The sequence below is a fragment of the Phialemonium atrogriseum genome (assembly GCF_030411735.1).
Source record: "Phialemonium atrogriseum strain 8032-3 unplaced genomic scaffold QBC33scaffold_48, whole genome shotgun sequence".
Classification (NCBI taxonomy): domain Eukaryota; kingdom Fungi; phylum Ascomycota; class Sordariomycetes; order Cephalothecales; family Cephalothecaceae; genus Phialemonium; species Phialemonium atrogriseum.
This window is the reverse complement of record NW_026848185.1, coordinates 113,792-126,536: the sequence shown is the minus strand read 5'-3', so window position 1 is coordinate 126,536 and position 12,745 is coordinate 113,792. Positions and strand designations below refer to the sequence as shown.

The 12,745-nt window shown below is 52.4% G+C and overlaps 7 protein-coding genes across 7 annotated transcripts; 5 read left to right on the top strand and 2 right to left on the bottom strand.

The window, feature by feature from the left end:
* Positions 1-1,156: 1,156 nt before the first annotated feature.
* Positions 1,157-1,905, top strand: QBC33DRAFT_462329 (concanavalin A-like lectin/glucanase domain-containing protein; the record flags this gene model as incomplete). Its single annotated transcript, XM_060425062.1, has 2 exons — positions 1,157-1,419; positions 1,488-1,905. The coding sequence occupies 2 exons, from the start codon at positions 1,157-1,159 to the stop codon at positions 1,903-1,905; spliced, it is 681 nt and encodes a 226-aa protein (XP_060278269.1).
* Positions 1,906-2,711: 806 nt separating this feature from the next.
* Positions 2,712-3,549, top strand: QBC33DRAFT_564193 (uncharacterized protein; the record flags this gene model as incomplete). The annotated part of the gene is made up of 5 exons (XM_060430344.1): positions 2,712-2,754; positions 2,829-2,944; positions 3,037-3,077; positions 3,134-3,399; positions 3,458-3,549. The coding sequence occupies 5 exons, from the start codon at positions 2,712-2,714 to the stop codon at positions 3,547-3,549; spliced, it is 558 nt and encodes a 185-aa protein (XP_060278268.1).
* Positions 3,550-4,028: 479 nt separating this feature from the next.
* On the top strand, positions 4,029-6,179 carry QBC33DRAFT_553004 (major facilitator superfamily domain-containing protein). Its single transcript, XM_060429357.1, has 4 exons — positions 4,029-4,269; positions 4,323-4,648; positions 4,746-5,810; positions 5,868-6,179. The coding sequence occupies exons 1-3, from the start codon at positions 4,112-4,114 to the stop codon at positions 5,732-5,734; spliced, it is 1,473 nt and encodes a 490-aa protein (XP_060278267.1). The 5' UTR covers positions 4,029-4,111; the 3' UTR covers positions 5,735-5,810; positions 5,868-6,179.
* QBC33DRAFT_564191 (uncharacterized protein) lies at positions 6,130-6,426 on the top strand (the record flags this gene model as incomplete). The annotated part of the gene is made up of 1 exon (XM_060430343.1): positions 6,130-6,426. One exon carries the CDS (start codon positions 6,130-6,132, stop codon positions 6,424-6,426), a length of 297 nt encoding a protein of 98 aa, XP_060278266.1.
* A 374-nt stretch (positions 6,427-6,800) lies between these two features.
* On the top strand, positions 6,801-7,704 carry QBC33DRAFT_574567 (uncharacterized protein). The gene is made up of 3 exons (XM_060430762.1): positions 6,801-7,070; positions 7,158-7,496; positions 7,555-7,704. The coding sequence occupies exons 1-2, from the start codon at positions 6,929-6,931 to the stop codon at positions 7,478-7,480; spliced, it is 465 nt and encodes a 154-aa protein (XP_060278265.1). The 5' UTR covers positions 6,801-6,928; the 3' UTR covers positions 7,481-7,496; positions 7,555-7,704.
* A 118-nt stretch (positions 7,705-7,822) lies between these two features.
* On the bottom strand, positions 7,823-9,657 carry QBC33DRAFT_624000 (cytochrome P450 family protein). Its single transcript, XM_060432926.1, has 3 exons — positions 9,396-9,657; positions 8,163-9,337; positions 7,823-8,102 (listed from the first exon to the last, which is right to left on the bottom strand). Exons 1-3 carry the CDS (start codon positions 9,595-9,597, stop codon positions 7,980-7,982), a joined length of 1,500 nt encoding a protein of 499 aa, XP_060278264.1. The 5' UTR covers positions 9,598-9,657; the 3' UTR covers positions 7,823-7,979.
* Positions 9,658-9,931: 274 nt separating this feature from the next.
* On the bottom strand, positions 9,932-11,752 carry QBC33DRAFT_552998 (methyltransferase type 11). The gene is made up of 9 exons (XM_060429356.1): positions 11,468-11,752; positions 11,242-11,390; positions 11,139-11,180; positions 11,012-11,081; positions 10,928-10,955; positions 10,849-10,861; positions 10,362-10,794; positions 10,218-10,302; positions 9,932-10,160 (listed from the first exon to the last, which is right to left on the bottom strand). The coding sequence occupies exons 1-9, from the start codon at positions 11,699-11,701 to the stop codon at positions 9,994-9,996; spliced, it is 1,221 nt and encodes a 406-aa protein (XP_060278263.1). The 5' UTR covers positions 11,702-11,752; the 3' UTR covers positions 9,932-9,993.
* Between the last annotated feature and the right edge of the window lie 993 nt (positions 11,753-12,745).

The window sequence follows — 12,745 nt, the reverse complement described above, 5'->3', positions numbered from 1 at the left end:
GGAGGAATAAGGGACCGCCCAGGTAGAGGACCTGTCCAACACCAACAAAAGACTGGTGCCCATGGTGCCCCCAAGGCAATCATCTAGGCATGGCGAGATTTGAGGTCACGCTTGACTCACGCTTGACTCAAATTTAACAACTTCCCTTCCGAGGGGAATCGTCGTGATTACTTTCCTTGTTCGGTAGGACACTCATGTAGGTATAAAGTCTACTCGTTTCCCCACCTGAAAAAAGAACTAGCTCGATAGCGTTGCAGGAATCTAAGTAACGAATCCACGGTCAGTTCTCGTGGGGTAAAGGGAGCTTGGGGTAATCACCCCAAGGGTTTAGCGTAGCCGCCCCTATCAAGACTTGATGTGGGCAACGGATCCTCATTTGGGCTATATTACTCGAGAGGAAAGAAAAGACGGGAAAACTGAGGGAGGGGGTTGTTGAGTACCCCCACTCCATCGTTCCGTCAGCTCTCCTTTAGGGGTCCCTAAGTTGGTCAACTGTTGGAGATCTCTGTGTAATTACTTGCTGCCACCTATAATGGTTTATATGCTTCTACTCGAACTCACACGAGAAACGCCCTCTGTGCGTCGTGTTTAAAAGGCTCCAGACTTGGCTGCTTAGCCGCCCGTGTTTCTACTCCGCACAAAGTAGAACAATCGCAGAAGCACTGTCGTACCTCCTGCCGGCAGTGGTCGAAGTGGGGGAATTCAAAATTGGAGAATTCGCGGCCGGCAATAGTGCCGTGTGGTTCCCCGCAAGAGCTGTCCACACAGGGTCGCGCGACAATGTCGAAGCCGGCCATAAGGAGGGACTTGGCTCTCAAATGCTTTAGGCTAAACCCAACGCCCGATGCAACAATGATGTAGAAAAGATTGTACAATACAGGGGCTGTTTTAGCCAGCGATGGGCCGGGCCAATCCTCCAACAAGAATTCGGAGGAATGTGACCCTGGTAAATAAAGTGGTTTTGAGAGAAGAGACCTACCGTGCTTGGCCTTCGGTATGGGATCAGCACAAAACTTGTGGGCCTAGGTCCATGATTGTGGTCAAGGGGTATAAGGAGGAGATGACCTGCTGAGGGAGGAGGAGCGGCACATCTTCTACCACGGTCTTGAATCTCCTCGTCTTAGTCCTCGGGGTCAACTCCAGAATTCCATACGCCATGGTCCAGTTCTCCCTCCTCGCAGCCCTGTCTCTGATCCCAGGCGTGCTTGCCGCGCCTGGAGAGATCCTTCCGTCTCGCAACGCCCAAAAAGAGACCAGCAATGAGATTGTGACCCGTCAGGGTGGTTACTACTTCCAAAACTGGTCTGAGAACGGCAGCAATATCAGATGCAACAACGGCGCGGGGGCTTCTTACACTGCGACTTGGAATAGCAAGGGAGGCTTCGTTTGTGGAAAGGGATATAATGTCGGAGGGTCGAGGTAAGTTTGAGTGCTTCCATGGGGTAAAGTATGCCGTGTAGGTTCTGATAAAATCTTTCCACACGCAGGACGATCAAGTATAGCGGAACATACAATGCCACTGGACCCGGTTACCTCGCTGTCTACGGCTGGACCAGGAACCCCTTGATTGAATACTACATCATCGAATCCCATGCCGACCTCGCGCCCAATGAGCCATGGACTTCCAAGGGGAACTTCACTTTTGACGAGGGCACATACGAGATATTCACAAGTACTCGTGTCAACAAGCCTTCGATCGAGGGCACGAGGACCTTCCAGCAGTACTGGTCTGTCCGCACAGAGAAGCGTGTCGGTGGGACAGTCACCACTGGAAGGCACTTTGACGAGTGGGCAAAGTATAATATGAAGCTGGGAAACCACGACTATGTTATCATGGCAACCGAGGGTTACACGGCCGACGGCGGGCCTGGGAGCAGCGGATCTTCTAGTATCACTCTGGGATAATGGGCGTCGCTTGGTGTTGCATCCATGCTGGAACTGCAGAGGTTGTTCCACCCTTTTATCGTGAGCGAAGGCATTTTTGTTTCGTCACATTTCGTGGATTTCGTTGGGAGATCAAACCATTCCATGTGCATAGGCGGGACCGCTGCAGTGGGCTAGCGATGAAGGGACGCGGAGTACTCGAGGATGCTGTGGACGCCTAGCTGCATGAGGTGAAACGAGAAATCCGATGGTCAGAATTCAACGCAGTAACAGTGCAGCAAAGTGCTGGTGTTGAGTCAGCGTCAACGCCAACACTCCTCAACCTACCTAGCATCAAGCGTGCACCCACCTGCAAACGCTTTTCATCTCAACCTAGGTAGTTTCGGATTGCAAGTCCGGGTCAGGTATTCAGTCCTGTTTGCCAGAGTCCAGAGTCATCCCGGCGTTTGAGCCCAATTCGGTTCAGGACATCTCTCTGTATTTTGGCATCAAGCGTGGTTTTGCCGCCGATAATTATCACATGTAATTAGTCGGTTTCTTGTCTTAGCTGAACAATTGATGTTTCAAACTCTGCGGCTGGGGCGCTTGCGGTGTAATTAATTAACTGTGATTATAATCCAATCGCCATCGTGGATGCCCTCTTGGGAATGGAAACTGTGGGTAGGAGAGGGCAGTCTTCTGAGCCCCTTAAAATCTCGCACTTGCCTTCTTACTTATGTTGCGATGCTTCAGGAACCAACAATTACTGGCCATCTTCATCAAATGTTTCAATAGCTGCACTCAATAGAGGCGTCGTTTGTCTTTGTGATTGCTCCCCGTTGCTCGCCATGAGCTTGCCTCAAATCTCCCTCGACCCGGCCACTGTAAAAGGTATTAGCTATTTGCCGCATGCGCACCCTACCCAGCAAGTCGACCAACCCTTCTAATCATATTCACTACTCCAGCTCTTCCGCGGGGAAGACTCGTCGTGTCTGTGGACAGCCATGGCAAGACGAATGGGGCAAAGGGTCTAAAGGTCGTGGCGGAGCTTGCCGGCGAGGAGAGGGTGTACTTCCTCAAGGTCAGAACGTATTCTCAGCACATTTCTCTGCAGCCTTGTCAAGTCTCTCGCGATACCGTGCCTTTAGAAGTTGTCTAACCGCCTCCCGATAGATCACCGAGGGGAAACAAGCCATCAATATGGCCGTTGGCGAGTTCGAGAGTCAAAAAGCCATGAAACAATGCATCCCAAACAACGCTGCAGTGACAGGTGGGAGGATTGGTTCCTCCGCCAGTTCCGCCTGAACATCCAGTGGGAGCAATATGTTCGCGGGCCGGACCCGGAGATGGAGCAGCTCGTTGCAGAATTCTCGACCAAGGTCATCCCGCGTCTGTTGCGGCCCCTTCAGACAGGCGGTAGGAACATCAAGCCAAGTCTGTGCCATGCCGATATCGAGCACGGCAATATCCATCTCGACCTTCAGACGCAGGAGCCCATCATCTTTGACCCGTGTTGCGTCTATGGGCACCATGAATGTCAGTTACCACCTTGTAATGATTTGGACTTGATTCACGTCTAACCACATAATATTAGTCGAGCTGGGCATGTTCCGTGGCCCCAATTATGGATGGGGTCGCGAGTTCATAGAGGAATACCTAAAGGAAATACCGCCATCCGAGCCATAGGACGACTTCGATGATCGGAACGCACTCTATGCATTGTGAGTTTGACAACGGGAAAATCTTATTCCAAATACTGAACCATCTGAGAGGGTTGTGTGTATTCCCAGAATGCAAACTGAGTTGCAATAGTATGGGTTGTTTGCTGACATGGCAGCAGGATTAAACAAGAAATGCGTCGACTACTAAGAAAGTACCCGATGGATTTCAGGGCTTAGAAGGAGGTGGTGCGGGCGAGAAGGACTTGATATAAATTTCGGTACAGTACATACAAGCTCCAACGAAGTTGATTCTAGAGTAAATAAATATTTTCCAAATAGCAAACCCCTCACTCACTTCCATGCCTTCGCCCAGAGAAGCCTCCCATGTGGTATAGATCAGCGTCTTCAGATCCACAATACTCGCGGTTTCCCGCTTTCTCCACCCGAGAGCCCGGATATTTTTCGTAGGCGATGGTGACTCTTCAACCCACGTCATTCCTGCCCTACAGCAGTAAGGAAAGAGTTCTCTCCTTTAGACTTCGCCTCGATTTTACCAACTACCTTTTCGTCTCGAGAAACTCTTCGCCATGGCGACTTTAATCGAGGACCAATTAAGCAGTAGAGACGATGCCTTCGAGCTGTCTAGCATCACCGCCAATCCAAGCAACTCTGCCGCCCTTGCTCCCCTGGCCCCACAAGTATCTCGGAATGCAGCTTCAACAAGAAGTAGCACCAAGAAGAAAATGTAAGTTTACTTTTTGTCAATCTATTCAAACCACTGGCTAATGGGAGCATCAGAATGTCTTCCCTTATCGTCCTGTCTGCTTTCATCTCCATGTTCACAAGCTGCGGCCTAAACTTCGCCTTTGGCGTCTACCAAGAACTGTACGAATCCATGTCCTCGTCGGGCGAGCCAGGGCCGTTTCGAAATGCCTCTCCCGCGCAGATTGATCTCATTGGCACCCTAGCAGTGTCTCTGATGTCTCTCGGAGCCCCGTTCGCGTCGGGTTGGTGTAAGAGTTACTCGCCTCGCACCATCACATTCGCTGGTGCCTTGATATTTGCCCTTGCCAACGTCTTGGCTTCATTTAGCCAGAAACTCTGGCAGTTCATCCTTACTCAAGGTACGTGCCTAATTTTTTCGACTCTTTAATTAGACATCACTACGTTATTTTCCCCAAATCGGCTGCTGATATTTTCCCTCTTTTCTGTTTTAAAAAGGTGTGCTTCTTGGAGTAGGCACATGTTTAACCTACATCCCCGCCGTCACCGTCACCCCGGGCTGGTTCGGAAAACACCGCGGCCTCGCGATAGGCATTCTTTCCTCCGGAACCGGCGTCGGCGGAGTTGCCTGGGCCCCCGTTCTCCGAGCATTGAACGACTCGATCGGATTCCGTAACACGCTCCGGCTAACCGGAGGCCTGTCGTTTCTCCTCCTGAGCTTCGCAGCAGCCATGCTAAAATGGGAGCCGTCCATTGAACGTCAGAACCGCCTCGAAATGCGGGATGCCCGTTCTCGCCTGCTCGTCCCTCTCATCGACTGGCGTGTTGCGCGGTCGAGGAAATTCGTGGCCCAGTGCACGTCGGCTGGGTTGCAAGCTGCTGCGTACTATGCTCCGGTGTACTTCTTCTCCTCGTATGCGCGGACTTTGGGCTATTCTGCTGCGACTGGAGCGACATTTATCTCGCTGTCTAACGCCTCGTCTGCGATTGGCAAGGTTGTCATCGGCTACCTCGCGGATCGGCTTGGTCGGCTGAATGTCCTCCTCTTTGCAACTTTCGTCAGTGCCGTCTCGGCATTGGGCCTGTGGCTACCTTCCACTCTGTCAGACGGTGATCGAGACGGAAGGAACCTCTTTATCGCCTTTTCAATCCTGTACGGTATCTTCGCGGGCGCTTATATCAGTCTGTTCCCGACAGCGCTTGTTGAACTATTCGGAGTCCAGCATTTCGCAAGTGTCAACGGCTTCTTGTATATGGTCAGGGGGTTTACTGCCTTGATTGGGACGCCTATCGCTGGGGCGCTGATACGAGGCAATGGGGGAGATGCAGAAGGACCACGCTTGAGTCAAGCGTATTTCAAGACGAGCATTCTGGTTGGCGCTCTGCTGGCAGGAACTACTGCAGCTGTGGCTTGGGTGAGGATTGAAGCTATCGGGAGCCTTTCGGGTGTACAGGAAGAGGATCAAAGGAGAAAATGGAGAGTTTAAGTGCTGAGGCTCAGGATACTCAACACGGGCATGTCCGCGATTTGCCTTGCAACCCGTGATTAAGCTCATCTTTAGGGTATGACAGCTCCCAGTTTAGATGAGCAACAGCTAATTCTCGTTCTGGTCATTAAAGAGCCGTCATTAAGATCCTTCCCTCCCACCTGAGAGGTTATGATTCACTCTCAAGTTCCATGTAGCCTGCATTCTTCAATGCCCCTTCTGGCCATCCAATCTGTGGATATCGGCTCGACACTGATACCACCTCCCACTATATAAATACCCATTAGTCCCTCTGTATCTCTCTTGAAGCCATAGTGATAGCCAAAACAGTACACATCCAGCTCTTACAGCCATCACATACAAACGACCCGCAACGGAATCACACACGATTCAGGATGGGCTCCTCTACTAGCGTGCCAAAACCGACCGCAGAAGATTCTGAAAAGGCTAAGAAGGCCAGGAAAGACCAGAAAGCGGCTAAGAAAGCGGCCAAGGAGGCCAAGAAACAGGAGCATAAGGAGTGGGTGGAGAGTAGAAATGAGCTTAATAGGGTTAGGAGGTTGTCGCCCGTGGACTGGGAGATCGAGATGAGCTACAACGCCTCCAGAAACTTACCACCCGATGATATGCCACTCGCCGAACAACTGAAATGGATGCGGGAGCAAAAGGAAAAGGGGTCATCATCGAAATAAGCCGGGTCCCCAATGATGTGTTGATACCACAGGCCGAAACATGGGTTAAGATATATACTAGCTCAAGGCAGTCGTAGGTACGCAAGGGGGGTGAGAGGATGGAAAGGATTGCTCTGCTCTTCAGTGGGGAGGAGGATGGGTTAGTTGGCCTCCACATTATGGCAAGAACTACCACACTGTAGCGACTTGGCAAAAAGGAAAGGGCAGGGTCAAAGTCAGTCAGTGGTAGGCCGAATGTGAGCAAAATGTCAACAAACTAGCACATGATTGTGCCTTCACTCAGGCACCCTCTCTCGGCTCGGCAGTATCCATCTTCCGGCTGGCCTCTTGGGTCCCGGCGGCCTGCTGAGAAAATCTCCTCTTTGCATCCCTGACCACCGCCTCCACCACCTCCAACCAGCGAGCATCGCGGTGATCTTCTAGCTTTGGGGTTTGCACCACAACTAAGCATCCCGACAACTAAGAACACCATCATTGACAAGTCAAATCTTCCCACAACACAATGGATTCTTCACGCCAATCCCGCCCGTCCACCTTTCGCGGCTTTCCACGCCCACGCCCACGTCCACGGATCTTTGTCCTCCAGGAAATCGAACCTCAGCCTATCAGCATGCTCTACCAATTCCTTAGAGGCCTTGGAAATTGTAAGCTTCATCCATAACCTTTCACTTTCTTTCTTTCGTTTCGTCAGGTTTTCTGGATATGTCACTAACCTGTCACTGCAACATCAGTTGTCTTCCCCGACGAAATGGCCGAGGCCGGAGGAGATCAGTCGACTGGGCAGCGTCTGGCACCCTATGATGCTGCCGATATGACCTCCCACCACTTCGTTATGCGGACCCCGGAGTTCGAGATTCGTGGAGATGACCTGCCCGCCCACGTCGTGGGCCGCGCGTTTGACGCGTCGCTGGGCGTGATGGACGCAAAGCGTCGCGAGATCAACTCGAGAGCGAATGGCAAGACTTACCTTCCGGTTCTCATCGTTGCCGGCGTCCTTGCCATCTGGCTCCTCGGCGGCCGGCAGATGGCCCAGGCTACCTTCATGCGCAACTAGGCCCCTGCTTCTTTACGTGAGTGGGCAACATCATCCTTCATGACTACTCAAGGTTGCTGACGTTGTGACGCTAGACGCAGCACTGGCGCCACGAGCACTACCAGTTTCACCAGCATCGCGCGAACCAGACTACATACAAGATGGACCTCTCCCGATTCGAATAAGGATACGAAACTCGAGCAGCTGAGGGTTGATGATGCGTGGGGGGGCTTGGTGTGGCGGACGTCGGTTGGAATTTTCCGCACATGGGAGCAACTGGCACAGGTGCCTTTAGCACGTAACAGACACAGTGACAGCATAATGAAACACTCTCATCGCTCTCATCGCTCTCATCGCTCTCATCTCTCTCGATTTTTGGGATTCAGGCACGCCAGGGTGTCTCTGTCATGACATTGAACGAGTAATCCATATCTTTTTTGCAATTACCTGGAACTGGCTCAAATAGGGGCCATGCGTGACCCTATAACCACCAGAGTAGAATTCTAACCCCGTAAGCCCTTTAACTCGCTTGCTCTCGTACCGTGATCTTCACTTTCATGCCTTGATGAACAGTCGTCCCAAAGCTAACCCATGTGAAGGGTTGTACAGGATCTAGCATGGCGAAGTCGAATCGACGAAATAGCTGATTGTCTTGGTTAGCCTGCGCCGTAAGACTATGAGAGGTTGGGAGGGAGGGGGTTACCTCGAAAATAGTCTTGTTGAGTTCAACATAAGCAAGTCGTTTCCCAAGACACTCCCAACGACTCCCAGAGGCAAAGACAAGACCCTGCACTGCTTCCATGGTCTTGAGCTGGGCTGGATCAGCATCGAGCCAGCGCTGCGGCTCAAACACATCTGCGTCCTGGCCGAAAACAGACTTGTCCTTCATCAATGCCCAGCCTGCCCATGCAACATGGGTCTTTGCGGGAACCTTGAAGCCGCACACCACGTCGTCTTGGTCGGACATGCGAGCCATCAACCCCATAACTGGTGGCCACATTCGAAGTCCCTCCTTGATCACGGCCTGAAGATAGGGCAGACTATTGGCCTGTCGGTCCGACACTATTATGTCGGATGACAGGCTCTTGGCGGCGGCATCAATCTCCGCCTGGAGTTTCCTGTAGACGACTGAGTTGCTGGACACGAAGAAGACAATGTTCCGCAGTGCCAATGCCGATGTGTCTGTCCCACCAACCATGTGGATCAAAGCCTCCGACTCCACCTCATGACGGTCCAAGCCAGAGTCTACAAATGACTGTAGAACATCGTTGCTTCGCTTCTTGTCAGGTCCGTAGCGTTGATCGACGTGGCTCTTAATGACGCCCAATAGACGACCGACACCGTGCTTATCAGTTGGCTTGGGCATGAAGGGTTTCATCAGGGGAGACGAGGTGATGTGAAGTAGGACGGGAAATAGAGCGCCAATCATCACTGCCCCTAGAAGAGCCTCGAATATCGCGATGACGCCCCAGATATCCTCGTCTGCGTCCAGGTAGCCAAAGGGCTTGCCAAACTCGATGGAGGAGATGATATCCTGGGTCAGGAACTGCATCGACTTGGACATATCCAGGGGACGCAGTTGGTCTCTTGTCGACAAGTACTTTTGCTCGATGAGCTTGATAAACTTCGCAATTTGCTCATCAACAAGCTGCTCTTGGTTTTCGATTCCCTTGCCCTGATATCCCGGCAACACATTGGCTCGCAGACGACCATGTTCCTTGTTGTTTCCCGAGGTGATGATGCTGTCCTTGGTGGGATCAAATCGCAAGCCATGGTACCAGGGAGAGCGGTAGTATCCAGAGTGCACGTTCCAGATGCGTCGAATCTCCACAGGGTCGTTTGTCACGACCCAGTCAGGACCGATCCTTACAAGGGGCCCTACGAGGTGTGAGTATAATTAAGGCTGCTTTGGGTTGACTTGTAGAAGACACCATACCGTATTGATTGCAGACATTCCCAAGGTCGAGGACCAGTTTCCCTGTGACTTGGCGTTTGACCAGCCAGATTTTACTCCATCCAGCAACCCGCGGTCCGGGAATATGACGGAGGCGCAGCCACGAGGCTATACTAGCCACCACAAGATACACGACTAGAGCGACGGCCCCGACAGCGAGCGACATGCCGGTCTTGAATACCATCGCGGCGTGGCAGCAGACCCTGAAAGCGTGCGGGTGTCCTTGGAAAGTTGGTTGGCGTGGTGCGGGGGCAAGTGGCTGCCTTTTAAGGCCAAAAACGGGAGAGCCCTTCTAGCCATCCCGGCTAGGCCATGCATGGATGCAGTTGGCTTTAGCCATCCTAGGCTAGGCCACCAACGTCTTCAGCTAGGTAGTCTAGTTGCGGGAACCAATAATTTGGTGTGTGACCGTAGCATTTAGCGAAGTCTCTCGCTCGCTGTCAAAGGGACCGTGACCAAGGCATCCACATCCATGTCATTTATCCAGAGCTTCGTCACAGTCGTGATTGAATTTACTTCCCAGACACACGCGAACAGATAATCGAATATACAACTAGGACACTCTCGGCTTGCCCCATCTCTATGCACGCACCTCGTCAGGCTCTGGCTTGCGACCGTAGACGACCGTCTGTCGGTACGAAGCGTGGGTGTTCTTGTCGCGCAGCTGCCGGCGCAGATGGGCAAGATAGACTTGAATTTCCTCCGGAGACCACCCCATCACAGCGTTCCACATATAGAGGACGTAGCCTGTTGTTGTTTTTTTCAGAACCATATAAACAGGCGTTTGTTTGGTTAGAAACGTACCTTCGGCATCTGACTCCAGCACCATTTTGGAGAACTGTCCCAATGTCTTCAACCTGGGATCGCTGGGCCAGGTACCGATTGGACACTAGAGTCTGCTCAGCAGGTTCCTAATTAACACCCAGGGTGGCATCAAAACGGACTTACCCTGTGTTCCCAGACCGTGATATCCACAAACCCGGCCTCCTCCATGCACTTCCTCTGGATCTCGTCCTCCACAACCCTAAACGTCCGCCCAAACTTCTCACCCCCGGCCCAAAACACCTGGCCCCACTGATCCATCGGGCTGCCGGGCGCGACAGACCCGTCGTCGGACAGCATGTTGATGGAATTCTCAAAGTCCTCGAACCAGCCCCCCGGCTTGCAGCAGCGGAACGCCTCCCTGTACAGGGCGGACCAGTCCACGATGGAGCCAAAGAGGCAGCGCACGTGGACGTAGTCGAAGGTGTTGTCGGCCCATGTCCATGGTAGGTTTGCGTCGTCTAGCTCGAATTTCACGCCCGGCGGGACCCAGGGGGGTTGGATGGGCGAGACGTCGGTGCCAATTACTTCGGCGTTGGGGAACTTGTCGGCAAAGTCACTGGGAAGAGGTTAGCTGGTTGGTTGACGAGGGAAGAACACGGGGAAAAGATACATAGCCCATATCCCTAGAAGATTTCAGCATCATGAGTCTACCTGGACTTTCACGGTTCACTCGAGGGTGATTGGTTTACCTGTACCAGTGCCTATGTCGACCACTTTCTGTGAGGTTGTAAGCAAGCTGTTGTGGAACATTACCAGAGAAGGGCTTGTCACACCTGAATTTTCTCGGGTTGAAGAGGCGCGAGGAACAGCTTATCCTCCAAGGCCAGGGTGCACATGTGATGACTGCACGGAAACTCAGCAACAAGCTTCCCTTAGGTCCCGACTCTCAATAGTCCTCACTGGATATCCATGGAATCCTGCTGTTGTTCGTCGTTGGGGATCCTGTGTGCTTCTTGTCAGCAATGAGATGAGAGGGAAAATTCAGTAGCAGATAGCTTCGTACCAAGACTCGGCTTTCCCCATGTCGCTATGGAATGTGCGTCCGTGAAGAGTGCGATACTCCAGCACGCTCGCAGAAAGAGATGCTGTACTGCTAGCGGCCTCTCCATAGGCAGAGTCGTCGTCGCCGTCGTCTTGCGGCTCTTCAGGTAACTGGAGTCGTAGAATAGAACAGTTTAGCTCGGAGCCGTTTGTACATGATATCTGTAAGAAAAATCGCGTTGTCATACAGGGACTTGAGCCCAGTGGGATGCCGGGAGGATTTCGCTCTGTGGTTCATTCGCGGGCCTCGGGGGCGACTGTGTTTCGGTCGCAAGTTCCGTAGGTGTCTCTGGCTCCCTTGCGGGATTCGGAGGTGATTGTTGGTCGGTCACAGGTTCCGGCGCCGGCTGCGGTTCCGTCGCCGGTTCCGGAGGCGTCGCAGTAGCTGGTGCGCCAGCGGGCGCATTGTTAGAGTCAACCATAGCTTCGCTGGTCTTCGGTTTTGTTCAAAAGACGAAGGATGCATTTCTTCCTCGTCTGGGTGCGAGAACACCTAAATAGCGGGGCTTGTTGCAAGACAGAGCCTGGTAGGGATGACGAGGGCGGCTTCGGATGCGGGGCTGACTCTCCGCGTGCCGGATGCATTACACTAGGCAGGATTGTCCAATCAGTCTACAGCACTTTGCAGTAGTGTATCTGCAACAGCTCACACTATAATGTGGCCCCCGCGTCGCTGTCCAAGCGAGCGGAATGTGAGAAGTGACAAGCTCAGAGGTATTATGTATAAAGATGTGTCAGGTGGACCATTCAGCTGGGTGGCTTGAAGGAACGTGCCCAAACTAAGGACAAGGCCTCAAGCTGCTTCTCCGGTCAAGTTGACGAGGCAATGGCCAAATGTGGTATGAAGTGGCGCATCGTGAACCAATTGTGGCGTTCCGGGAGAGTATCATGAGCTTCTCGGTCAGGCCCTGGATGTCTATGCGTTGTGTCCTCACCTTGTCACCTCTGGTCATGCAACGCCTTGGGCATAGCGAGCTGACAAGTTGCCTCTTGTTATACTTGCACTTCCACAATTCATTCTAGCTCTTTGGGAATATCGTTCGCTGTTCTAACGTTGTGCAGGTACTCAGTCTTAGTCTTGAGTAGGACAAGCTCGGAAATCCACTCAGGCTACAACACCGAACACACGAAGAAATCAATTTTGTAGTAACAGAAAATTGAGTTAAGGGAAGGAGAACCCAAGCATGTTGGGCATGGGTTCCAGAAAAGCATCCCTTACTGAGGTCAACACCCAAAGAATCCGTTCACCGCCTTTCAACCTACTGTGGACATGGGCTATATTTCTGCCAGCAGAACCGCTGTAATTTGGAAGGCGGTGAGCGACCTCTGTAAATGCCTTCCAATTTACTTCGTCTTACAATTTCAGGTCTACCTAGTGTGGGGCCAGGCATTCCCCTTGGTCCCCGTTTGCTTCTTTCTTCTGAGCTCACTGCCCTCTCCGACTTTGCAATTGCGAACCACCCCGG